Source organism: Macrobrachium rosenbergii, chromosome 57 (genome assembly GCF_040412425.1).
Source record: "Macrobrachium rosenbergii isolate ZJJX-2024 chromosome 57, ASM4041242v1, whole genome shotgun sequence".
Lineage (NCBI taxonomy): Eukaryota > Metazoa > Arthropoda > Malacostraca > Decapoda > Palaemonidae > Macrobrachium > Macrobrachium rosenbergii.
This window is the reverse complement of record NC_089797.1, coordinates 509,453-537,106: the sequence shown is the minus strand read 5'-3', so window position 1 is coordinate 537,106 and position 27,654 is coordinate 509,453. Positions and strand designations below refer to the sequence as shown.

The 27,654-nt window shown below is 39.2% G+C and overlaps 1 protein-coding gene across 39 annotated transcripts in view; it reads right to left on the bottom strand.

Annotated features, from left to right (window-relative positions):
* Positions 1 to 26,874, bottom strand: part of Tm1 (tropomyosin 1) — a 77,569-nt gene extending 50,695 nt beyond the window's left edge. For 6 of the 39 annotated variants that reach the window (XR_010852550.1, XR_010852548.1, XR_010852538.1 and 3 more), the window contains exons 1-3: positions 26,681 to 26,815; positions 14,129 to 14,293; positions 10,492 to 10,617 (exon numbers count right to left, since the gene is read on the bottom strand). Coding sequence is in view for 18 of the 39 variants with exons in the window: in XM_067101607.1 (XP_066957708.1) it covers positions 10,492 to 10,617; positions 14,129 to 14,242 (240 nt within the window). In the remaining 21 variants the exon portion in view is untranslated. Of the gene's footprint in view, positions 1 to 9,872; positions 9,999 to 10,109; positions 10,236 to 10,298; positions 10,425 to 10,491; positions 10,618 to 14,128; positions 14,294 to 19,199; positions 19,340 to 20,295; positions 20,433 to 26,680 lie in introns of those variants that run through there. The other 33 variants (XR_010852546.1, XR_010852544.1, XR_010852536.1 and 30 more) reach the window with 12 other exon arrangements.
* Positions 26,875 to 27,654: the final 780 nt, after the last annotated feature.

Here is a 27,654-nt window from a genome sequence, read left to right as displayed (position 1 = left end):
ATGGGAGATCATAAATCTCGCGATAAATAGTAAAATACGAATAATATGTCCCAGTAGGCGAAATGGCTAACACAGAATTCATCAATCGTCGAAGTGACCAAGATCTCGCACTCAACCCCCATCTCCCTCTCCTTCCCCCCTCCTCCTCCTCCTCCTCCTCATGCTCCTACTCCAATAACTCCCTCCTTCAGCCCAGAGAAAGTCTTCGGAGCGGGGAGGGGGGGGAGGAAGGTTCTCTCGGACACTCTACCTTATAAGGACCTCTTGACTGGTGGCGTCCGTCGACATCAAGAACTATCTATTAAATTAGTAATGTTCTCATTATGTGGCCGCTTCGTTTTGCTTATCTTGCTGCAGAAGTCATTAGCGATCTTTTATACATTGAAATACATGAAGGCTTCTTTTTTTTTTTTTTTTTGGTACTTAGGCCTACGTGACTTATAATGCGTGGGCAGATATGAATGTTGTTTGTCCAATCACATGTTTATTTATTTCAAAGGATCATGGGCTGGGAGAGAGAGAGAGAGAGAGAGAGAGAGAGAGAGAGAGAGAGAGAGAGAGAGAGAGAGAGAGGAGGGGGGAGGGGAGTATAGCCAAGTTACTCATCATCCTTCACCCCACCTTGCCATAGCAAGAGAGGGAGAGACCGACCAACTGACGTCATGCACTGCATTTTATAACCGTAAGATAATTCTTTACAAATATGTAAACTCACAGAAGGACAATAAAAGTAATAAGGTTACGATGCCTGTACAAATTTTTGTTTTCCACAAAATATCTTTTCATAAAAAAAAGGTTAAAATGAAATCGGATAGTGCATGACTGTCAAAATGGCCGAAAAAAATTTATATTTCTAGTACTATCTCAGGCTCTTGCTAAACGGCATTTGATTTAAATTTTAAAAATGAACGTTATTTACGAAAGACGTTGGATTATATGTCAGTCAATTTGTACCGGCTAAAATAGGATGATTCAAAAGGCTGTCGATATCTAGTTTGTGTAAGACTTACATTGCCTCACTTGATTACAAGCCGATTCGACTAGGCCTATCTGACTTTTGAAAAGACCGCTCATTTCCATAAACAATCCTTAAAAAAAAATTAAAAAAAGGAAAAAAATCAAAACCCATAGCTGGATAGCATCAAGAGAATTATAATGAAGAAACTTTGGGCAGGAAAAACCCATTTGCTTGAGTGACTAAAACAGAAATACCCGAAAATAGTAGCAGGTGCGCTAGGCCTAGGCCTATACGCTGGACTGCACCACAGAATCTGGAAACCAAATAAGATGGACCGTATTTTTCGGACCCTAATTTTGAGAAGAGGAACATTCTTTATGCCTAAGGCTTAGCCACTATGGAACACCGGACTCCATAACTGGTAGGGAATAATGATAATCAAACTCCCTCTTGTATAAATAGGGTTCTTTGTGTTATGTCAGGAATCGTTATTTGAACATGTTGTAGATCTGACGAGAAATGTGTAATTAATATAATGGCACTTTGTTATCCCTGTTTCTATAATTTTAATATAATTTTCCATATATATATATATATATATATATATATATATATATATATATATATATATATATATATATAACATAAAACTAAAACTGTGTACATATGGTAATATGTCAAACAAAACTGGCAACACCTTGTGTTAAAGTACCAACCGCACCCGATAAACCTATCTTATCAAACTGAGAGAGAGAGAGAGAGAGAGAGAGAGAGAGAGAGAGAGAGAGAGAGAGGCACAAGGTGACTGATAAACGAAACATGCCTTAGTTCTGACTCACTGTAGTGGTGGGGCTTTTTTTTTTTTCCAAGCATCAACTCACTTCCTCCTCACCTCATTTTCTCCAACACCGACATACCTCGGTTTCTCCAACACCGACATATCTCTAGGTAATCTCTCAATCTCTAACATCATCATTGCATCCCCCACAATCGGTTGCTGTGCGTCAAAGTATGATAACAATTAAACGGAGATGGCAAGACAACATAGTTTACCCTCAAACAATTAGGCTGATAATGACGCCGTGTGTTTAGCCTAGACCGAGCGCACAAACACACGTGTTGCCTGATCGGTTGTGTAAAGCATTTATGCCTTGAGAGAGAGAGAGAGAGAGAGAGAGAGAGAGAGAGAGAGAGAGAGAGAGAGAAACTTCCGGCCTTCACACATTTCCGCTTCTCCTAATTATTGTTCGTTAACCGACTCTCAACTTGCAGCTTGGAGAACAATCGAGATATATGTACGTCTTAGCCCACTAAGGTCAGAGTGCGTGACCTTCATTTAACAAGTTTTTATTCGTAATAATAAACGATAATAATATATATATATATATATATATATATATATATATAAAGTAAATATATATATATATATATATATATATATATATATATATATATATATATATATATATATATATATATATATATATATATATATAAATATATATAAATTATATGTATATATTAGGTCTATATGTGCGTTTACATTTCTCTTTATATATATATATATATATATATGTATGTGTGTGTGTGTGTGTGTGTGTGTGTGTGTGTTTATATGTGTTAGACTAAAAAAATTTAAAAAAAGAAAGATACGAATAATTTGAACTCAAAAACATTAGCTGAGTGACGTCACTTAAAATCCGTCATGGATGAGAACTAAAAACATTCCGTTATTTATATATATTTAAATATATGAGCAATTTGATCTTATTACAGGCCATCATAGGCACGCACCGTTTGAATGTAAAATTTAAAATTTACTTAATGTAAAGTCACAGTAATGTTCCAAAGGTAAGTCGTTCTGCCATTACCTATCCGCAAAAATTAAAATATTTAGCTACTTGGCACCTGCGAGATTGTGGTGTACGGATGGTATCGTAGAGTGATAAATCATCATAATTATTTTCGGCTTTGGGATGTAACGAAATATCCTATAATATCAATTAACAATTTCGAGATATTATATAGAAGCTGACTGTATCATATCTAAGTTTTTTAACGATTGGAAAATATACAAAATAATCGAGTCGAAGAAATCCCTACGTGGCACCTCTTCCATTGGTTAATGTGGTATAGAGTTCTTATGACAGAAGACGGCTGACACCACGCTGTTGCCATTGTTGCCAGAGAAATTTAGTAGGTGTCACAGAAATTTTGGTGTAGGGGGGAGGGAGGAGGTGGAGGCAGAGCAGCCCTCCTCCTAAAAAAATACTGTCATTGTTGTCAGAGATATTTCAGAAGTCAATGTTGCCGAAGAAATTTAATGGCATTGAGGTATAATTACTGCCAAAGAAACTTGGGTGTCATTGTTGTCAGAGGAATTTAGATGATGTCATTGTTGCCCGAGATATTCAGATGTCTTTGATGTCACTGTTGCCAGTGAAACTTAGCTTTGGTGTCACTGTCGCCAGAGAAACTAAGATGTCCGAGCCTAAACGTCATTGTTGCCAGAGAAACTTAGATGACATTGTTGCCAGAGAAATTACGATGCCTTGGCCTATATGTCATCGTAGCCAGAGAAACTTAGATGTCACCACTGCCAGAGAAATTCAGGAAGAGGAAGAGGAATGAGAGGAATATGAAAGAAAGAAGAAGAAGAAGATGAATAAATACTGACCCTTTTCAATTGCACATTCATGATATTGTGCAACTCGTTCTTGATGATGCTGAATTTCATCATAGTGTTGGAACTGAAGAGCGAGGCGCCGAAGGCGATCCCCGGATAATCGGAGCATCTCCGCTTGTACCTCTCTGCCACCACCTCGGTGGCCACGCTCTGACAACGCAGTTTGGACAATTCCTCCAGTTCCTTGTCCTCCGTCTCCTCTTTATTATCGTTCACCACCACCACGTCGCCGGCGGCGGAAGACGAACCGCCACCACCGTTATCACTATTCGTAACATTGCCAACACTACCGATCGCCACCACCATAACCTCACTATCACCACCACTATTACTACTACTACTACTACTGTTCACTATGAGTCTCGCGCTTCTGCTGCTGTTGTTGTTGTTGTTGTGGTGGACGCTCTCGACCTCCTCCGTGTCCTCCGAGTCAGTGGACGAGGCGTTGATGCCATTCTGCATCGTATTATTATTGTTCAGGGCGTCCGTCGGGGAGGAATGAGAATTATACGAAGTCGGAGGACCACTGTTGTAGGTGGAGTCCATGTTTCCACCACTGTTTACACTCGGGGGCGATGCCAGCTCGCTCTAGCGGTGGCAGGCGGCCAACAAGTCCCTCCTCCCCCTCCACTAGCCCGCTAAAGCGCCACGCACTCGATTGACACGACGAACTTCTCACGCCATCTTGAAACAATGACCCTCCGCCCTACGCGAGATCGCTCTTCATCGATTTAAAACTGAATGGATATACGAAATGGTTAATAGTGTTGATCATTTCATATCTGTTTCTACGAAAATCTAAGTCGCTGTGCTTCCGTGTGTCCTCTGTCACCATCGCCCCTTGAAGAGGTGGGAGTAGCAGCGCTCGATGTTTATAGAAAACGGATACACCTCCTTGTCGTCAGCTGCCAGCGCTCGCGCGCGGGAGGTTTGAAGCGTGATGCAATGGCCACGGGGGGATTTCGAGTGCCACTTCAAACTACTTCGCAGGATTCACTTTCGGAATGACTGATTACTGCGGCGGGCGCGCGAGAGTGCGGCCTCTGGCGGCGTGACGTCAGCGGTACACTCGGGGGCACATGACACTTCTCCCGGAAAAAACCGAGCCCGTGGCTGGCTCCTCAAAGGCTCGTCCACGCGCTACTACTGAGGGGTGGCAGTGGTGGTGGAAGAGGAGGTTCGCCACCGTGCCATTTATGGCACCTAGCCCACGACGCCTGTGTGCCCACATACCCAGTTCTGACTATTTTTAGACTGTCCCCCGCTTCGAGGGATCCACCGCGGAACTGGCATTACGTGGAATCTTGACATTCCGAGTGTTTAGCGAAAGGCGTGGAAACGCGCGGTGTTGCTATAGGAACCTCGCTCGGCAACTCCCCCTCGGTTCGGTAATTCCCCTCGTTTCGGTAATTCCCCTCGGTTCGGTAATTCCCCTCGTTCTCGGGCCGTACCGAGGCTTTGGTTACCCGAGGCATGGTAGGAATGAGCTCTGGTATTGGATAATGGTAATACGTACCAAAGCTTTGGCCTCTCGCGCCGGATAATATAATATAATAATACTAATAAGTGCCTAAGCCTGAGGTATGGTAGGAATGGCTTGTGGTACCGGATCCGGATAATAATAATAATAATAATAATAATAATAATAATAATAATAATAATAATAATAATAATAATAATAATAATACCTCCTTATTTCGCAATGGAGAACTTTTGATAATAATAATAATAATAATAATAATAATAATAATAATAATAATAATAATAATAATAATAATTAATATTATTATTATTATTATTATTATTATTATTATTATTATTATTATTATTATTATTCAGAATCTTAACTAACTTAATTTTTGTTCAATTATACGATAAAATAATAGAAAAAACTGCATAATACGAATTACAAAGACACTTACAAAATAATATTTACATTTAAATGGAATTATATTACTGTTTTACATTTAAATGGAATTATATTACTGTTGTTCAATGACAGAAAAAACATAGATCTCTAAACTAATAAAAAAATATAGTATGCAAAAACGTCATCTTGCCTAATAATTCACATGTAGGCTTGCTTAGCATATATCTATATCGTAAAAAAAAATGCTATTGTAATTTCTAGGTAATTTTCCGCGTGCTATTGTGATACAGGCTTTAGAAGGGCCGAAGGAACACGATAATAAAGTGTTTTTTTTTGGCGTCGCAACGAACAAGGTTCAGTATACTTTAGGGTGATTTCTGGGTCCTACAATGTTTGGTTCACATCCCGTTTTCGTCTCAAGTTATTCTTGGTTCATTTTGAATTGTATCCATCCACGATTGTTTTCAGAACAAAAGACTATTTTTGACACATATTATAACTCGCCTAATCAGCTGATCATTTACTTAATTGATTCTTACCTTTTCTTCAATGTCTATACCTTTAATTACCTATTATTTCCCTAACAGAGTAAGCTTTCCTAATCTTCAATGTCACTATGCAATAGTTACAGACCAGAGTATATTTTGTGCATCTCATTCTCTGACTCTTAATTGAAGCTATTCCAGTGATTTGCATATATATACAAATATATATTATATTTTACTTAATCTTATCATTCTTCTCATTACAGCTTCAGGAAGACCCAGAGACTGAGAAACAATACAATCAGGGAAACAGATCCAACACTCACCAGGTGTCGCTCCCACGATGGTTTCATCCTGCATCCGTCGTCCTTGCGAGTTGCTACGGTACAGTTCTCGTCTCCATGGAGTATTCAATTGAATGGCAGATTGAAAAAGTACGGTATGTGCATGGTTATTTGAATTAGCTGGGGACCCTATGAAAATGATTGTTTAAGAAATGAACCAAAAATTAAGCTCTTGGAATTAGTTGAACGGCTGACGAATTCAGTTAATGTTTATTTTTAATTTTTATGAATTATGCTTGATTGTTTGCTAAAAAAAGAATGATGGAAGCATTAGTATTTTTTCCAATATATGGTTTTTATCTCTGAATAAACATGTTGGCAAGATGGGAGTAATGTTCCCAATGTTATAAAGAGATAATTTGAAGAGATAACATAAAAAGTAAGAGACAGCACACGTAGACATTGTAGAAACCACGTGGATACACAACAGAAGAAAAGAGACGACACGGAGAAATCAGCAATAACCCAAAATAGACGTATACACAGTAAAATAAAACATCGTAGAACATAAAACATGATAAAAACATTATAGAACACAGTCTTAAACCAGCTTGAGTGCCCATGCAATTGTTATCGGGAAGACGATAATAATCTAATCAAAGAGAGACAGAGAAATAACATTATGAAAAAAAAATAAAGATAAATCATCATATTAATAAATGCAAAGAAAAAAAATAGATGTTATCTTTTGTGCACCATTAGTAGCTGAAAAAGAAAAGAAAGCTTCTCTTTGAGATGAGTATAGTAGTGTGATGAAGTGACCACTTGGTAGCAGAGAAAGATGAACAGCAACTCTAAATAAAATAAAAAAGACTGGCGTTTGTAGTAGTGGTGGCGATGATATCAGGTTGATAATGGTGTTGATGGTGATGATGATGATGATGATGATGATGATGATAAGAATGGTGATGACAAACGTTGTTTTGGCTTTGGCTCTTATTGGTGATGGAAACGCGGTTGCGCTGATGGGTCTAGGACCTTTAGTGTGAGACAAAGTTTACAAGGATCGTTTGTTTAAGCATTTTTAAAAATATTTCAGCCCCTTTTCTGGGCTGAATACAATAGATATATCATTTTAATGGATTAGATTTTATTTAGATACTTTTATTTTTAATTTTTTAAAACCAAATTTGCTGTCCACTTGTGAAAAAGAAGACGTAGGCTTGGAAATCTTGCAAATGGAGTGCTCGGTCCAGCTTGGCGTTTTTTGACAGTTTCGTCGACAGTGAACGCGCCCGTGTAAACACAGAAGCGGCTGGGCTGCTGATTCGCTCAAACACGTTTTGGAAATAAAAATGGTCTCAGCCGACGAATCCTGGTCGCTCAATTAGTGTCAGTAGCTACTTTATATATATATATATATATATATATATATATATATATATATATATATATATATATATATATAAATGAACCATGTGGAATTTGCATTTTCGGCTGAAGGAGAAAATTGGGCAGATTCTGAAGCATCTGTTCTGTAACTTCTCTCGTTTGAAAACTCAACTTTTTTTTTTTCTTTTACAATACTCATTTACACTGCATGGAAAATATCGAATCTTTAGCATCAATAATGGCATCTTTTCATTTGTTGTTTATATTTTATCATTTCATTGCCCTCTTTTGACTAATTACTTTCAACGGCTCCTTGAAAATGCAGAATCCTTGGCTCTCGTTCTCAGACCACCTTGGCAACTGAAAATAATTCCTCTAGCCCTTCCAAGGCGTCTCCTAATTAGTGTTTAGTAGTGCTCTAGTCTACTAAGATCGTGAACTAAAGAGATGCTAAAAGAGAAAAACTAAGAAGATAGAGTACTAAAGAAAATAAACTAAAAAAAAAAAAAAAAATCCAGGACTATAGTCTTGCATATTGAGAGGAAAAATATAAAATTTCCTTTATGAAGCTGATTACGATTTCTTCTAAAGCTAATATATTTAGACAGCTATTTAATTTTCATTCTGTGCTCATTTTTTTTTTTCTTCTTTAAAACTGTATCTATGTCACTACAGGGATACTTTGCTACGTGAGAAAAAGGAAGGAATTGATCTAAACTGGGCTACGAAAGGTTGTAATACTTTTTTTGACGTTTTCTGAAATGGCTACTACGGAGGATCGGACCTTCTGTACATGCAGAAGGAATTTAGAAGAATGAATAACCTGTGCTTTCAGCTTTATAGGAACAGAGAGCTAGAAGGAGCGTCTGTTGGGACAGGGTCTAGAAGTACTTTGCGTGTTGGCGTTGAGTGTTCCTTGAAACGGCTTTCCGATTTTGGGGTGTGTGCACAAAGAGCGATTACTCCTCATCGCCTTTATTGAGGAAGAGAGAGATGGGAGATCGAGAGAGAGACAAGGATGGAGAGACAGAACTGCCGGCTATAACTGGGCAGTTCAAGTCAGGAAGTTCTACCTAAGGTCTATGGTTCTACCTTTGGCAGCAGCAGTGTTACAGACAATTTGTTGTTCCAGGTTTGCTGGCATGACAATGAATGTTTTTTTATGAGGAGATCTGTTTGCGAATGATTTCGAGAAGAGTGTTCTAGATAACGGGCTGCCAAGGGTGAACAGTGAAGTCATGCCACTTCCAGCGACCTACTACAAGGGGTTATTATTGGTCCTATGACACTCTTCAAAGTCTTACTTTCTGGTCTTGGGCTGCAAGGCAATTTGCTCCAAGCGAAGGCAAGATTTGAAGTGTGGCATCTCGACAGAAGAAATCTTTGGGCATTTGGTCAAGTTTTGCCTCAGAAAGTTTTTTTGCTCTCTCTGGAGAAATGAAAATTTTATTCCCGTTTACTTGAGAGACAGAAATCTGGTTTCAGTGGACTGGAAAACTGTGTGATGCTCTGGGTGGAGTGAAGAAAAATATTTTGGGGTAATTTCACTTTCCAAAACTGAAAAATGGTTCTACAGTGTGTCCGACTGTTCAAAATAGGATGATCAAAAGATGTTCTGTAATCTGTCATGATGTGCTTCAGCTTTCTTAAAACTCTTTTGGGGGAGGGGAAACAAGATCATTCTCAAAACAGGGTCAAACAGGTGTTGTGGGGTGTGGGTGGGCAGTCCTTTTGGAGTTAAGGTTACTGTTAGTTCATAAAAAATAATGGAAAATAAAACCGTCAACTCGAGGGAGGGCGAGGAACGCGTGCTTCCAGAGGTTAAGACTGTATCGCGGCGCGGGTTGAGAGGTCTGACAAGATGGCGGAGGTTTTTCCATGCTCGCAATCCAGGGTGACAGACAGACGCGGAAAGAGGATGGCGAACTTGCAGTCAACAAGAAAAAACTCGTTTGGACATTTGAGACAGCACTGGGTTTCTTTGGATGGTCAGGATTCAGTTCTCTCCGTTGACTATTATATAGTATATTTTTTTTTGAATGATTGCATGAAACAGAGTCTATGCGGGCTGATTCTCAGCATGCTTCAGCACATCAGCCGTACGCGACACTATCATTAATTAGTAGCTTCTGGACGGGCAAGCTGACATGGGTGGTGAAGGCAAGGCTCCACGGAAACTGAGCCTCGCCCCACTTACGTTAGAGAGAGCCTTGTCTTTCTCCTCGAGATGTTGGTTAGCCTTCAGCAAAGCTTCCTGAACACTGTCGAGGTCGTTCTCAAGTTGCTGCATCCTCTTCTGAAGGCTGAAAACCTCCTCCTCGGACTATATTGTCGCGACGCAAAAGAGACAAAGAGAAAAGAAAAAAAAAGAAGCGTGAATAAAGCGTTGTTCTCAGCAGCGGCTGCGGCAGCGGCGGACTGCAGTCCTACTTACATTCTGCAAAGCCTTTTCTTTCTCCTCAAGCTTGGTATTAGCAAGGGAGAGCTGCTCCTGAACCTGATCGAGCTCATTCTCGATCTGCTGCATCTTCTTCTGCGTCGATCGAATCTCCTCCTCAGTCTAGGAGAAACTAAAACAAGTGAGTCAAGAGCAGCAGTGGACTGCGTCTCTCACACAACTTACATTAGACAGGGCCTTGTCCTTCTCCACGAGGGTGTTATTGGCTGTCAGCAGGGCCTCCTGAACCTGATCAAAGTCATTCTCGACCTGCTGGAGCTTCTTCTGCAGCTTATTCACTTCATCCTCTGCCTAGGAAAAACTTTCCGGTTATTAGTACTACCACGGCAGGAAGGCCTGCCGCCAGCCGAACACTTACGTTAGACAGAGCTTTGTCCTTCTCCTCCAGCTGATTGTTTGCGGTGAGCAAAGACTCCTGAACCTGATCCAAGTCGTTCTCGAGCTGCTGCATCTTCTTTTGAAGCTTATTCACTTCGTCCTCAGCCTAAAGGCAGTAGTATTAATGAAGGTGAGTTGCGTTATTGTAGAGTGGGGGAAATGGGAATTTTGGGCCAAATGGGTTGAGGATGTAGTGCAATATTCAGGGGTTCAAGTAAAGAAACAAGAGGAAGAGTCGAAATGGAATGCAGTTGAAATAAGAAATATAAAGTAAAAGTCTGAGAGCCAAAATTTTAAAGACTGAAAAACAAAATAGAACTGGGTTGGAATTTGGGCCTGATAAAAAATTACTTTTGGGGAAAACTAGGCGGTTTTGATGTCAATTACCACCATTGTGAGACACTTGCTAGGGACTAGTGACAACAAAACAATATCTAAACCAGCAAATACAATTTTGATGACATTTTAAACTAGAACTATAATCTAAATGCCAACTATTCTTCATGGACTGAAGAGTATATTCCCTAGCAAGTTCTCATACATGAAATGATTAACCTGTAACAACAATATCTGGAGATTCAAGGACAGAGAACTCATCCCCAGGGAGATTGTTCTGAGCAGACTTGATCACCAGATGATAAAAAAACCATTTGGTTATAATTAACAAACCAAAACACCCACAACAACCTCAAACCAATTAAGACTGCTGTGGAACTTTGGTGAAATTGATAACCTTCATGGGAGTTAGTCTTAGGAGACTAGTTAACCTTGCGAGTGAAGTTATTTTAGCTTCTCGAACTCAATGTTTTTCTTAGCCTGCATTGGATACATAGGCCTCTTCAATTATTTTGTCAATAGGCTGAGAAAAAGACATTTCGTTGGAGCTGTGTACCAAAAATGTAGGGGGGAATTCAATTAGAGGTTTCACTTTATTGTACAAAGCTGGGCAGTTTTTTAAAGGTGGGCTGTGAGATTTGGTGTAGAACTGTTATGAGGACAGCTTCTAAGCCATGCACTTGGACAGACAAACAGCACACAAACAAAGACCAATTGAATTTACTTTGAACAGCTTTACTGCTACACTTTAAAATCTCACATTGTCTCTTCAGATGGTTCAGCCATAAACAAGCTGAAATTATTATAGGCCTCTTTTTAATCAAGTGCTGTCTTCTGTATTAACTTTATACTTTCTTGGCTACCAGCTCTGCCTCTGCTTTGAGGAAGGCTCAGTGTTTGTTTTGATGGAATATTCAGAAATGACGTCAAGTTAAGGAACAGATAGCGTTGATCTGAAGAAGACGTAGAGATTTTGTATGGGGAGCACTAAGTCTGATGCTTTATTTACAGATATTTTTGGTGAACAATGTCTTTCCAGTATGCCAGTTTCCATTGCTAAAACTAATCCCTTCAGAATAGGTGGTTTCAGAGGCTGTTGACTTCTGGTTCAATGCAATATATCCATTTCCATTGAGATAACTACTCTACAAGCCTTTTCCCTCCAGACTGAGTGGTCCCAAAGGCTGCTGACTTTCTGGTACAATGCCTGACTACTGGTCTGGGTTCCAATATTTGGTAGGCTGCACAAATATGATAGCAAACTAAAGGAAATGGGTCAACACCAAAAATATCTACAGATAAAGCCAGACAGGGAGAGAACTACAGTGACCTCACCTGCACATACGGACGGTCTAATATCGCATCAGATCACTGGATGGCTACACGTCATGGCCACAACAGATGGTGAGGTTCATGATGGCAATGATGATATTGTTGTTGATGATGAAAATGATGATAAGTGTGATTTTGGTTTTTGAGGGATTCTCTGTCTCCTATCTTCTCAAGTGAGACAAAGAGTGGCAGTATTGAAAAATATTGCAGAGAGAGTGAGAGATTTGTACTTAAGAAGTCACACGTTATAGACCAAGTGTTTCCAGTTGCCAGCGATCTGATGGTTGGACTAAGAGATCTCTAAAAAAAAAAAAAAAAAAAATCCCCTTTTGAAACCTCTTCAGATTTGAAGCAAAGAAACTCGTTTACAGAGATTATTTGTTCTTTGACAAGCCAAAAGCAAGCCCAGGAAAATATTCCTCAATCCATCTCATTTCTTTCTTGTTCGGCTTCATAGAGGTTTCAAATAGTGATATTATTGGTTTATAAATAATATACAGTGATACATTTATAAAACAGTAACTTTACATGAAATTTATGTCTATATATACACTACTGGGGATGTCCAGGAATTTATAAATAGCCAGTGGCAAAAATCCCACCAGAAAAAATGGAAAATGTTGTCAGAAAAAATTATAATTCTTTAATAAAATAACCAGACGCCCAGTAGTTGAAAATATCTTACAAGACAAAAAAACCAACTTATAAACATTGACAACAACACCTATGAATACTTGAAGCTTAACTAATGAAACTATTTTGATATCAGCATTCACTATTGTGTCTAAAAGCATCCAGGCAAAACAAAATCTAGAAAAAAAAAGAAGTACTAAATCTTCAGTCACTTGAACAAAGTGATTTATATGGCTATTTACAAGGCACTGAAAGTTTAACATTTTTATGTGAAATGTTCAGATGCTTCGTCTGATTTCAGTAAAAAACAAAACCTCATGACAAAACTAGAACACACAAAAATGCAGTGGTCAGAGTGAATGATAAAAAAATAAAAATTTTTGACAAAGCATTATGGCAATGCTAAAAATTTGTTTAGCAAAAAGGTATATTTTGTCCATGCACTCTGGCCACTGTTTACATGTCAAAATATAAATCACAGGTTTGAAATGTATTTTCAAAAGTGCTTTAGCCTTAAAGATAAATTTCAGTCTATTGATACACTTAATACAGACATCCCTAGATAACCTAGATATTCCTAGATATCTATGATTGATCCCTGTTTGGACTTAACATACCCTTGGCAAACTTTTGCTGTTCCCCTGTTCTTGAAATTCTTTACCAGTGGCCCTTGAAATAAAATTCTGGTTTCATTTAACTGTGTAATATCATCTAGTTCTATCATCTAATTTAGGGCATCAACCATTCTCATTCTAGACAATGCTTGTAACATGTTAACCCACTGTCCAATATCCTCTGAGAGTCTTACTCAGGTTTTCTAGATATAGCTTAATTTTAACCCTTTAGATACCTTTAACTATGTATGGCCTGTCTGTACTTAGTAATCTATGTCCTGTACACAATTTCATGTGGGGCTACTTCTTAATGTTTGAAAATATTAAATGCATATGACTTTTTTTCTAGCTTTTTTTCATGGCAAAGATTAGCTAGCTATCCGAGTAGCATCCCAAGATGTCAAAGATTCCTTTTCAACCTTCCTAATCTAAGTTTAATGCCCAGATACCCGATAAACTGTCAATGGTATCAAAGATGTCAAAGGTTTTGCCTAACCTTCCTGACCTAAGCTCAATACCTAAGTTTCTTGTAAGGATCATTCTAATTTTTCAAAATATGAACACTGTCAGTGGTACCTAGTTTTACCAGTGACACTTCTAGATGTCAAATTCGAATGCCCAGCTTTCCTATCCCAGCCCATCTTATCCTATCCTACCCAGTCCCATCCCCAGGTAAACCCTGCCAGCAGGAGAGGATGTTACCTTCTCAGCCCTGTTGTTGGCCTCCTTGTTCTGCTGCTCGAGAGTATCCGCCCTGTCCATGGCGTTGTCCTTCTCGAGCTTCATCGCCTGCATCTTCTTCTTGATGGCGTCCATGTTGGCGGTGTTTTAGGAGGAGGTTCTAACCAACAAAAAGAACTGAGAAAGCTGGAAGAGAAGAGAAAAGGAGAGCCGTTACAAAGGTTGTCCACACTCTAGAGTGAGCAGTATATGGAAATGTCACAGTGGTCGAGCCATTCCAAAGGCCAGACCATACAATTACTACTAGAAGGAGAGCCATTACAAAGGTTGCTCTCTCACGGTGGTCGAGCCGTTCCAAAGGCCAGACCATACAATTACTACTACTACCACCACACTACTACTCGGCATTTTTATCAACAACTAGGATACAATTTATGTTTGTTTGTTTGTGAATAAGCTCGAGGCGCTGAAACTTTAACGCGTTTATTCACCGCCTCGACAAAAGTGTAACAAAGTGTTATACAGAAGAGATAAAGTACAACTCAGTTACGCTTTTAGGAAACACGCGAGACAGTCAGAACGAGCTGAACTGCAAAAATAAAGACGAATTTGTAACTTAGATTTCGAAATACCCTTAAATCAACAATTAGAGGCTGAGGGAGCAAGCGTTGCTAGGATATTCTAAAGAAGAAGAAGGTTTGTTTATAAACTTTGCAGAAGAATACTGGAAGCTGCTTACCGAAGCAGACATGATTCTGGTATGGTCTCAGCCTGATAATAGGATATGCTAAGGAATTCCCCTTGTATCTTAATCCTTTACCCGCATTTGTATTTATTGATTGATTTTTTTCTTTTCTAATAACTGATTTCTTCTTTCTGTATTTCCTATTACCTTCTTGTTACTTCTTTCATATGAACACCGTATTCTTTGGAAGCTTGAATTTCAAGTTAATGGTCCCAATAATAATAATAATAATAATAATAATAATAATAATAATAATAATAATAATAATAATAATAATAATAATAATAATGTTAAACTTTGCAATTTTTAAAGTTATTATTATTATTATTATTATTATTATTATTATTATTGACAGCGGAAAAATAAGGCGAAAACATTATTTTTTGATAGAATAACATCAGTTATTTAGATACGTTTATCCCGTCGCATTGGAATTTCCAGATTTCTCTGGAACCATTTAAAAAAAAAAAAGAAAACTACGAGACTAAAGAAAGGTTTTTATTCTGAAAAATATGATTTAGATACCAGTCTTTTTTTTTTTTTCTTAAGACAGAAGTACGCATACCTTTTTGTCAAGAGGTCATTCCCTTGTGACAAACACACAGATGCATACATACGTACATACACACATATATGTATATATATATATATATACATACATACATACATACATATATATATACATGTGTATATATATATATATATATATATATATATACATAATAACACAAAACAAGACAAGAAAAGAAAGCGAACAGGAAGACAAGGAGGAACTTTCTGGAAAGAGAGAGAAGAGAGAGAGAGAGAGAGAGAGAGAGAGAGAGAGAGAGAGAGAGAGAGAGATTATATTCCTCCTCTGCACCGCGATCTTTGGCACGAAAGAAACGGAAAGTGAAATACTCTACTGCAGGATTTTCTTTCATCCGTTATCTCTCTCTCTCTCTCTCTCTCTCTCTCTCTCTCTCTCTCTCTCTCTCTCTCTCTCACTGCCATACGTTCACCCTTGAACTGAAGAAATATTCGTCTTAATATAAAAAAATTTCGCACGAAAGTGATCAGCAATTATTGATAGCCTTCTCATTCACTCATTATCCCACTCTAACCTTTAACTATGATGAGAACGGAATGAGAACATTATGAGAGAATAGAGATTACGGAGACGGAGGAATGAGAAAAGGGCAAGAATTACCCAATCTGTTACAGGATAGATGACGAGAATAGACAGTGAGAATATCGTGAAAAGATACAAATTCATTTCATCTTTTTAGAGAATAGAGTATGAGAATATAAGACACTCTCCGCATATCAAGGTTGAGAATAGAAAGAAATGGTAGGATGATGATGAGAATAGGCATTGATAATAGAAGTGAGAATATAAGAGATTAGAGATTGAGAAGAAGAGAGTTTTTCCATATCAAGGTTGAGAATAGAAATAAATGACAAAATGATGAGATGACACAGCATCTCATCCTGTCCAATAAGGATGAGATTAGCCAAGAATGAGAAACTCTCACCAAATCTCATCCAAGGAGACACCAATGAGAATGATGAGATCAAACAATCTGAGAATTATGAGATTAAACAGGTTGAAAATGATGAGAATAAACAGGTCGAGAATGACGAGATTAAACGGAATTGAGAACCAGCCTCTGCATCTCATCCCATTTGAGAATAAGAGAAGGGGTGAGAATGAAAAGAGACAATCTCAAAATGCAGGTAAGTGTTTCCACCTGTAATTTAGAGGAATTTCGTGACGTCAGACTTCATCCAGGTGTATAATTGCTCATTTTAGAAGATGAGGGGAATTTAAAGAGCGAGTTGGGAAAGATATAATTGGACATCATACCCAAGTTCTGGGGGAAATAGGTCAGTATATTTATCTCTCTCTCTCTCTCTCTCTCTCTCTCTCTCTCTCTCTCTCTCTCTCTCTCTCTCTCTCTATATATATATATATATATATATATATATATATATATATATATATATATATATATATGTATATATACATATATACAAACATATATATATATATATATATATATATATATATATATATATATATATATACAGTATATACTCACACAAAATAGAAGGTTCTTTAAATTTAATAATACTCTCTCTCTCTCTCTCTCTCTCTCTCTCTCTCTCTCTCTCTCTCTCTCTCTCTCTCTCTCTCTATATATATATATATATATATATATATATATATATATAAATATAAATATAAATATATATATATATATATATATATAAATATAAATATATATATATATATATATATATATATATATATATATATACATATATATATATATACAGCTTTCTGTCTATCTATCTATCTATCTATTTATGAAGATAAACAGAGAGAAAGAGAGAGAGAGAGAGAGAGAGAGAGAGAGAGAGAGAGAGAGAGAGAGAGAGAGAGAGAGAGAGAGAAAATTCAATTAAGAGACCCTTGTATTTGCTTATACTGTCCAGGAGTGAAGGGAGAATTTTGAATCAAAAGAACCGGCTGTTTGTTTATACTCTGAGAGAGAGAGAGAGAGAGAGAGAGAGAGAGAGAGAGAGAGAGAGAGAGAGAGAGAGCACAGCCACACGAAAGCGGAACTGAGCGGTAACCCTCTGGGGCAAATATTAAGTCGCATTACATTGTGCCGCACCGCCAGTGGCCGTCAGGAATGGATTAAAATCTGGATTGGCTGTCATCATCCAGACACATCCATCCTCCTCATCCATCCATCCTCATCCTAGTCCTTTTTGTTTTTGCATCCACATCACAACATTAACAGCGACTGTTTCCCTTTATTTTGAGCGGGGGCGGGGGGGGGGGGAATAACTTTTCTGGAGTCGGATCCAAAGTCCTATTTGAAGCCTATTCTTATTTACTTCAGGTATATCTTTGCTTCACTGAGAGAGAGAGAGAGAGAGAGAGAGAGAGAGAGAGAGAGAGAGAGAGAGAGAGAGAGAGAGAGAGAGAGAGCATACTGGAAGGACTAGGAGAAGAATAAGAGGAAACTACACAGGACTGGAAAGTATAATTAAAAAATAATTTCCCTTTTGACTGAAATTCATCAATAACTTGAATATTAAATATTTATATTCACTGGAGCCAAATTAATATTTAGTCGTATTTACTGATTACGGATTTACGATAATTATTGTTATTGCTTTCTTTTGCCAAATAAATAAGGAAGGAATGAGATGGAATAAGACTATCTGCCGAATGGCAAAGATATACTATACTACACAATGAAAGGAAATACCTGTGTATATAGTTCCTGGACTGACAGTGAGAGAGAGAGAGAGAGAGAGAGAGAGAGAGAGAGAGAGAGAGAGAGGCTAGAGTATGTACAGTATACCAAACGTCTTAGTTCCTGGACTGAGAGAGAGAGAGAGAGAGAGAGAGAGAGGACGACTAATTGAGAGAGAGGGAGGGGTTGGGGGTTGGGGGGAGGGCTAAATTGCACTGTTTTCAGTGCCAGGGGAACAGAGGTACAAAGATCACGGGTGCCTAGATGACTGTAACCCCATATCAAGGTATGTGTGTCTGTTTGTGTGTATGTATGTGTATGTGTGTTTGTGTTTTTTCTCTGACTTTCCCACGTTTCAATGATGGCAGACGCCGACCCCTCTTCCCGTTTTCTATGAGAACCTCATGTCGTGAAGTGTATCTGTGGCGGAATATCAACCTAAAGGTGATTTCAAGGAACAATAATACGTATTTCTGTATGCCTGTAGGCTTCTTTAATGTTATCTTGCCTTATACAACAAAGGCAAAGTATATTAGCATTATCATCAAAGAAGGTTTGGGTATACAGGAATATTGAGTATTGTTTCTTGAAATCACTGTTTTGTTTGTTTATCAAAATGCAAATAAACATCCTGAGACTTCAGCGTCTTTTGTAACCATTGCTATATTTCAGGAACTTTTGTACGAAGATTCAGCTGGTTACAGAATCAATGAATAAAACCTTTTTTTTTCCCTCCGCAGAACAATCATCAATGTCCCTCAAATCGAGATAAAAAATAGAAAAAGAAGAGTAACAACAATAATGAAAAAGTAAATCACTCAACCACGGCGAATCACTTCCTATGCAAGGCACTCATCATCATCATCATCATCATCATCAAACTGTCTAGGCACTGTGTCCTTTTTTGTGTTATTGTTTTTTTTTTTTTAAATTCACTTTGCACTGTCATCATCATCATTATCATCATCATCATCACAAGAGTCACTCGAGAAAAACAACCACCACAAAAACAGTGTCTGTTCGGAGATTCTGAGTCAGTTTGAAGGTGAAGAAATAAATGGAGATTTCGAATCGAATCACAACAACACTTTTTCACCAAGTGTTCGCTTCTTTCTCGAGAGGTCCCCCGGGCGAGACTGCAACACTACTGAGCAAGGGCCGTGGAGGGGCCTTCGTTGTGGCAACCGCCAGGTATGTGGAGGGTACCCCGAGAGAGACAGTGAGAGAGAGAGAGAGAGAGAGAGAGAAAGAGGGATGACGTAACCGGGGAAATTGGAGTACTGGAGGAGGAGGAGGAGGGGAGGAGGAGGAGGAGTCAGCCCTTTGGCACCTTACAGGGGCATTTGGGAAGGTAGGAAGGAGGGGAAAAAAATTGAGACGGGAAAGGTGGTGGGTATTTCTGGATCGAAATGGGGCGGCTGGCATGTCGACTGGTGTGGGTGAAGGTGTCATCTCAACATTTTCGTTTATTTTCGTCTCTTTTTCTTCCCACTTTCTTTTCTTTCACTGAGGAAAGCTTTGGATAAAGCCAAGTTTACTCCTGAATAACTGACTGATTGGCTGTTTTGTTAGTTGGGTTAAATCCAAAAGGGGCACAGTTGTGTGGGCTCATTTTTCTACACTGGCAGAAGCATTATTCCCAGAGGGTCCAAAAGTGTTTTTTTTTTTTTGAGTTTGGCACAGGGGCACTGCCATGTCAAAGAAGCACTTCGCCACTGGGGAACGAACACGATTTCCCAATAAAACTTTTCTGCATCACACAAATTCCAGTAATATTCCATCAAATCGCGTGTACAGTACAGTAAAGTTTTCCAACAACCACTTGGTGTTCCACTCGACTGACGCTGAAGCTATGCTATCGGTTAAGAAGAAGAAGAAGAAGTGTCTGAACGCCTTCTGAAGAAGGTCTGATGAGAGGACCTTCAGGAGAGAGAGAGAGGTAGAAGAGTACAAGAGAGAGAGAGAGAGTGAGAGAAGTTCGAAGAGAGTCTCCTGAAGAAGGTCTGACGAGGGGACCTTCAGGAGAGAGGTGGAAGAGTACAAGAGAGAAGTTCGAAGAGATTCTTCTGAAGAAGGTCAGATGAAAGGACCTTCAGGAGAGAGGTAGAAGAGAGAAGTTCGAAGAGAGTAGACGCAAAATAAAAGTGTGAACAGAGAAGAAGAAGAAGAAGAAGAAGAAGAATACAACGCACGCTGGAGGAGTGTTGTTCCTCGAGGCGGGTTCTGATGCCGACTGACCTGCCAGAAGAACTAGGGGTCTCGACGAGAACCCTGCTTTGCTTCTGGTCGGTGACGCAAGCCAAGAACCTCCCCTCAAGAACGAGGGAGGGGAAACACGAAGAGGGAGAAGGAGGAGGAGGAGGAGGAGAAGGACCGTGCCCACGGGCGAGGAAAGAGGCCAGGGAGCTGGAGGGAGGGAGGGAGGGAGGGAGAAGAGCTTGCTAATTTTAAATCGAGTCGACAGCGTCATGGCATTTTTCTCTCCTGAAGAAGAAGAAGGGAAAGATGGCCTCTTTCTCCTTCTTCAGGAGAAAAATCTCCAAAAAAGCAAAACCCGAAGGGAGCCGTAGAAATGGCTGAGAGAGAGAAACGTCACGACCTCTTCTGGAATGACAAAAAAAAAAAAATAAAAATAACAATTCAAAGGGTAAATGATTAAATGATTATGACCACGAGGTTCCTCCTAATAGCCAAGGAAGAAGAGCAGGAGGAGGAGGAGGGAGAATGAGGATGGTAGGCCCTCCCCCCTCCCTCCCCTCCACCCACCCGATAGAGGGGGTCGTTTCGACGACTTATTTCCGCTATCTCCTTTTAAGGAAACGGATCCGATCGTCGACCGAGCCATAGCAGGCGAGAATTAGCGAAATTTTCGGGGCTGAAAATCGACGGAAGATGTTCTTGGAAGACAGTGGGCGTACCATCTCCCCATACATAGGGACCCCCATAGGGATTTAAGAAGGTGGGATTAACCCATAAGATAAAGTGGAACAACTGGGTCAGGATATAACGAGAACATTATCCGATGCCAGATCATGTTTAGTGTTTTCAGCGTGAGTTGGAATCCCGGATAAAAGAGAGGGAGGCTGATATGAGGCCTTAGATAGACCTGTTCTATGGTGCACTTGTTCTTTGCGTGAATATAACGGATAAAGAAAGCTGCAGGGATAACTAGTTCCCCATTTGCTGGGATTAGTGTTACACGAGAGACCCATATTCCTAAACAGCTTAATAAAACCGTAGACGATGCCAAAATGCAAAAGCTGAAAGAGAGAGAGAGAGAGAGAGAGAGAGAGAGAGAGAGAGAGAGAGAGAGAGAGAGAGAGAGAGAGAGAGAATTGAAAACTAATTCCCCATTTGCTAGGATGAATGCAAAAGCTGAAGAGAGAGAGAGAGAGAGAGAGAGAGAGAGAGAGAGAGAGAGAGAGGAATGTTACATGAGAAACCTAAATTCTTACATAACTTAATACAACTTTGGAGGACGCCAAAATGCAAAAGCTGAGAGAGAGAGAGAGAGAGAGAGAGAGAGAGAGAGAGAGAGAGAGAGAGAGAGAGAGAAAGAATCCCCTTGACAGACTCTCCAGAGGGGGTAGCCATGACGGGTAGCTTTCATTGTGGCATATTTTTGGGTATATTTGCCCACGGCACCAGGGGCCAAATTTCACGATGTTGACTGAAATCTTACCGAGCGTCTCCAAGGCCATTATTATTATTATTATTATTATTATTATTATTATTATTATTATTATTATTATTATTATTATTATTATTATTATTATTATTATTATTATTATTATTATTAGTCTTGAAATGTACAGAGAGATACGTTGCAAATATTATTTATATAAAATTCTAAAAAGAAAACAATCTGAGAGTATAAACAAACTAATAGATATTTAACTAAATAATACTTCCATTATTGTAACAAGGAAATCTTATTTGACTGATACAGTAAAAGTAATACTTTTCTCAGGACTGTAACTATTGATATGAATTTCCTTCTGTATCTAACATTAATATTAAGCTTATTACATTAAATTTCACTTGAGAAGACACTTCTGTTTCTATGTACTGAGTGGCCTTATGTCCTGTTTTGCAATCCCAGGTTTATTTATTGTGATTATTATTCTTATTATTAATTTTTATATTTCCTATGCTCTAAATCTGAGACTATAAAGGCCCTTTGTTGTATAATAACAGAGGTACCATTTTGACCGAAAGAAGATTATCATTAAACCTAATTGCTAAGTATGTGTGTGCATGCGAGTGAGAGAGAGAGAGAGAGAGAGAGAGAGAGAGAGAGAGAGAGAGAGAGAGAGAGAGAGATTGTCAATATTCAAATAGACCAACCAAAACAAGATTGTGATATCCGCATGGACTGCTTTCCTGTGCTGAATGTGATAGAGAGAGAGAGAGAGAGAGAGAGAGAGAGAGAGAGAGAGAGAGAGAGAGAGAGGAGGCGAGTGTCAGATAGCAGCACTACTAATATTTGCCAAGTTTAGTTTCATTGGCCTCAGAGCTGGGAGCCGTCGAGGCATTTGTAGCAAACTCGTGGGGTGCAGCTGATTCCTCGGGTTTTCCCGCCCCAAAACAAACTCTTCTTCTTCTCCCCGTTTTCGACGAGGAGAGTAAGTCAGCGGTTGAGACTCTTCTCTCCTGATAAACCCCAGCGATTCCCATGTTAATTGCTGTTGATATGTTCTAAGAGATCTCTTTATTCCTTGTCGAATTCCCCGTTGGATTAAACCATACGTTTATTTTTACGAAAATTTTTGAACGTAGTTTTTAGAATATTTTTGTTTATTTATCTTTTCTTTACGAGAAGCGAACATAACGCTTCTAGTAAGCAATTCGCTTCTTTGTGATTTAATGTTATTTTGAGGCGTTAAAAAGAATTATTATTAATATATATAGGTTAGAGACGATTCACAAAGATAGATTAATTCGAAAAATCATCTTATTTTATTATCATTGTACTGCTCAGAGACAAGGCTTTTACGGGAAGTTTCAGACCTGTTCTTTAAAGAATACTGCGTGATGAAGAATATATCCCTTGCGTTTTCACCACCTAGAAATTAAGAAAAATTGCAAAAACAACAATATTAAAATATTTTCAGCTTAGAATGAAGGTCATTTTCTCTGAACTTTCTGCACATGAATTTCGAAAAGACAATGCATCCTTTCTCAAGCATATAATGAACAAATAAGAAAATTCATGGAATTTAATTTGTCTTTGGATCATCAAGAAACATCAAACAAAGATTTTCTACGCTTTTTTAGCCAGTTATCGATTATAAAATAGCATCAGACAGCGCGATTTTCCTGATATATTTTTAGTTTTCTCTGCAGAGGTAGATCAAGAGAGGTGGCGGTTACCTTAACTTCTTAACCAGGGAAAAGATGATTTTTTCGAACGAGCATTAAACATAGATTTTCTACGCTTTTTAACCAGTTCTAAATTATGAAATAGCATTAGACAACACGATTTTTTCCCGGTAATTTTTTAGTTTCCCCTTCAATCAGTAATAGATTACGAAAGTGGACGGTACCTACTCCTTTCGAGTCAAGGAAAAAGACATTTTTCAATGTTTTTTCGGATATGGTATCATTGCTTACGAGGAGGACCCGGCAGAAGCAGCATTAGCATTAGCGCTCATGACGTCAGGAGAGAGAGAGAGAGAGAGAGAGAGAGAGAGAGAGAGAGAGAGAGAGAGAGAGAGAGAGCCGGCAGCAGCAAGACAGGGAGCCAAAAATACCCTACCAGCTAGCTAGCTAGCTAGCTAGGGGCTGCTCCGATCTCATTTACTTGTGCCAAAAAGTAAAAAAAAAACTTTTCTTTTTCCTCTTCTGGTTTACAGCGAACGGCGCCACACCCACGCCCCCAAACCAGGGGTGCGTTCTTTTCGGCTGAATCCGAAGGAAGGATGGAAGGACCTTCCTTCAAGGACCTGCCTTCAGGACCTGTCTTCAGGATCTGCCTTCTTGCAAGGGCAGGAATGCAGAAGGGGTATAAACCCTTTTCTGAAGGAAGGGCCTGGTCTCAGGACCTGCTTTCCCATATGAACAGAAATGAAGAAGACATATATATATATATATTCCTTTATCTTTAAAAGAGCCCTCGTAAAAAAATTAAAATGGTTGCTTTAGAGATAATAATGGTACGGCAATTTATTTTCAATTTTAGAGACCATTCGTCCCCCCCGGGTACCTTAAATTGCAAATACAAACTCTGCTTCTACGGAAGCCTCAGTAGATAGAGGCCATTTTGACATTGCCATCAATCTAAGAATATACATTTCAACATTTTCAATTCCTTTTTAGTCCTAAATCATCAGATTCAGAACGCTAAAGCATCCTCGCAGTGCGCAGGCGCGAGAGACCTATCCGCGGGCGCGTTTGGGGGTGTGAGCGTGCGTACCCGTGGGCGTGCGGGCTATGTGTAACTTTATCTCTGTTATTCCTGGCCTCCGCTGGCACGGGCAAGGTAGGTATACGTGTGCCGTCGAACGCGCATGCGCGCGATTAGTGTGCAGCTATTTGTGGTCAGATGCGCATGGCGGTACCGCATCTCGAAGTCCAACAAGCGACTTGTATTTTCCGAGGAGTTTGAAAACGCTTTGAACATTGCTTTGAAAATGCTTTCGGCAGTTTCACAAGGGCCAGATCCATCTCTCTTCGACAACGGGACTGGGAAATGGTTCTTGATGTTAAATCTGACTGATGACAGACATTGAACCACAGGTTAAAAATGATCTGGAGATTTCACCGCAGGCTAAAAATAATCCCGCGCGGGTGAACTATTTACTTTTTCAAAGAACTTAATTTTTCAAGGCTTTTTAAATTTTTTTTTTTTTAATCGTTCCTGCATTACGGTTTTTGATTGTCTGTTCACGTCACTGAAATTCACTGAAGGTTTTTTCATTGATAAAGTTTTTCCAAGAATTTGAAATGAGCAGAGTAAAATAATAGATGACAGTGGTGCATATATATATATATATATATATATATATATATATATATATATATATATATATATATATATATATATATATATATATATATATATATATATATATATATATATATATATATATATATATATATATATATATATATATTTATATTATATATAAAGAAGGCTATGCAACAGAGTACTTTTTGCAATGCCAATATGAAAAAGATTCATGAATAGATCTGAATATATGTCTTGTTTATTTCACTCTTAAATTCTGACCACCAACATCCATGGCTCCTGTCTACACCGGCTGATGCTTTCAGGAATGGGCGTATGGGCGGTCAGGTCAAACGGGAGGAATCTCGGGTCGTGGGCGTATGTTTGTATGTCATGTCATGGGGCAGAATGTTATGAGAGAGAGAGAGAGAGAGAGAGAGAGAGAGAGAGAGAGAGAGAGAGAGAGAGAGAGAGAGAGAGACGGATTGTCCGGCTGGAAGAAGAAATGGTATCGGATGTCACCCACAGCGAGCTGAGAGAAAGAGAGAAAGAGAGAGAGAGACAGAGACAGAGAAAGAGAGAGAGAGAGAGATGAGTCACTTTCTTCATGACGACCAAAGCACGCAAATTTCATTACTTCTCTGAGTCTACCCATTTGGGACCCCTGCGGTATTTACCTGTGCCCAGGGGAAAGCAAGGATCGGGTATCAGGTGTCCCCCATCCCTCCTTCGTTCAGAAGTGCATATCTCTTTTGGTAAATCGATGTCTGCGAATATCTAAATAACCCACGAGTTCGGAAGACTCGTGAAGCATATGGGATCTCAGCACAGACTCACAGTCACCTATACGAGGAGGAGCCGGGCATATGTACAGAAGCTGAGGAAACGGTAAGAAACGGTAACGTGAAAATAACCCACCAAGTGTAGAGTTAATGTCTGCAAACGTGAGAGTGAGTGGTCCCTGTAACGTGACTGAAGTATTTTTTTTTTTTTTTTTGTCTCTGTTTTGCTTGTGTTCTGTCTTTGCTTTTGTTGCTGTCGTTTGGAATGCGCTTCGGAAAACTTGGGGAAACCTGTCTGGAAGGCTTCTTCGTGTTCACGAGCCTCTATAGATCACTCCGCGAAGCTTCCCCCTTTCCTCGAAATGCCTTAGGCCTACGCCCACATTTTCGTCAAGTTCGTGGGTCGGTTTGGAACAGAAGCCTCTCCGTTGACACCGCGCTTCCAGGGAGAGAGGAATGTTTGTGAGTGATTTTCTCATCAAACGTCCTCGCCTCCTTCGGGAAGGAGAGACACCAGCAGCAACAGCAGCACGTGGTAGTAGTAGGTGGTGGCAAGGGCTTCCTCGAAGTCCTTTTTTTCCCCCCTGACGGAGGCGACGAACTTTTGACTCACTGGGGTTGAAGAAACACAGTAACCAGAAAACTGAGAACGACAACACCTCTCGGGGAAACTTTTCTCGATCGAGCGCCTCTGTCTGTCTCGCACGTTATATACGCGCGCGCGCGTGCGAGAGAGATCTTTACACAGATACACACACAGCAGGAACACATACACACACCCAAAGAGATACACATACACACACCACACGAAGGAGGAAGAGGAGATTGAGCGCGGGAGAACCGTACCTAGGACGCTGGCCTGCCTGAGAGTTGTCGGGAGGAGACTGAAGTCGTAGGCTGGCCGAGGGTCTTAACTTAGCTCCGAAGGCGCCCTCATGCCACGCCGAAGATCGCCTTACGTTGCCCCAAACGGGCACTGGTGCCAGGAGGCCAGGCCAGGCTGGGCGGACGCGCGAACGCACTCACGCGTACGGACGGACAGACAGACAGACATACGTAAGAAGCGATGCATGAATTTGACCTGAAATATGACAGCTTCGACTCGAGACTCGAACGCGAAAATGTCTCGAAATAAAAACGTGATTAATTTTATATGATTTTTCCTTATTTAATCCTCTGTTTCCCGTACAGTCTGTCTTTTACCTTATTCTCTTTACTGATATAACATCCTCATTTTCCTTCTAATCTATTCCGTTAATGAAAATAAAGAATTCTTGAAAATACAGAGACGTGAACGTAAGAATATCTTGAATTGAAAAAGTTATTAATTTTGTATATTTTTTTCCTTATTTAATCCTCTGTTCCCTTTGCACTGAATTCTTTTGTTGACTTTAAAATACTCATTACCTTTCTAAGTAATTTCCGTAAAATAAAGGATAGAATATTTAAAAATATTGAGGAATTTTAAGGTAAGTTTTCCTTACTTAATCCTGTTTCCTTTGCAATCTCTATTTTACTGTATTCTCTCTATAAACATAAACATCCCCATTTTCATTCTAAATCTATTCTGTAAATTAAACAAAAAAATATTTAAAAATACCGAGATAATCTTCAAACTGATTTCACTTCCTCATTACCATTTAAAATCCTCCTTTCCATTCTAAGCTTTTTCCGCAAAATAAAACAAAAAATATTTACAAATACAGACAATCTTCAGACAGATTTCACTTCCTCATCACCCCTTCAGCCAAGCAAATATGAAATTCAGTCAAGAATTTCAAAAGTATTTGATGTAAACAAAAGCTAGATTTCCCTTCTCC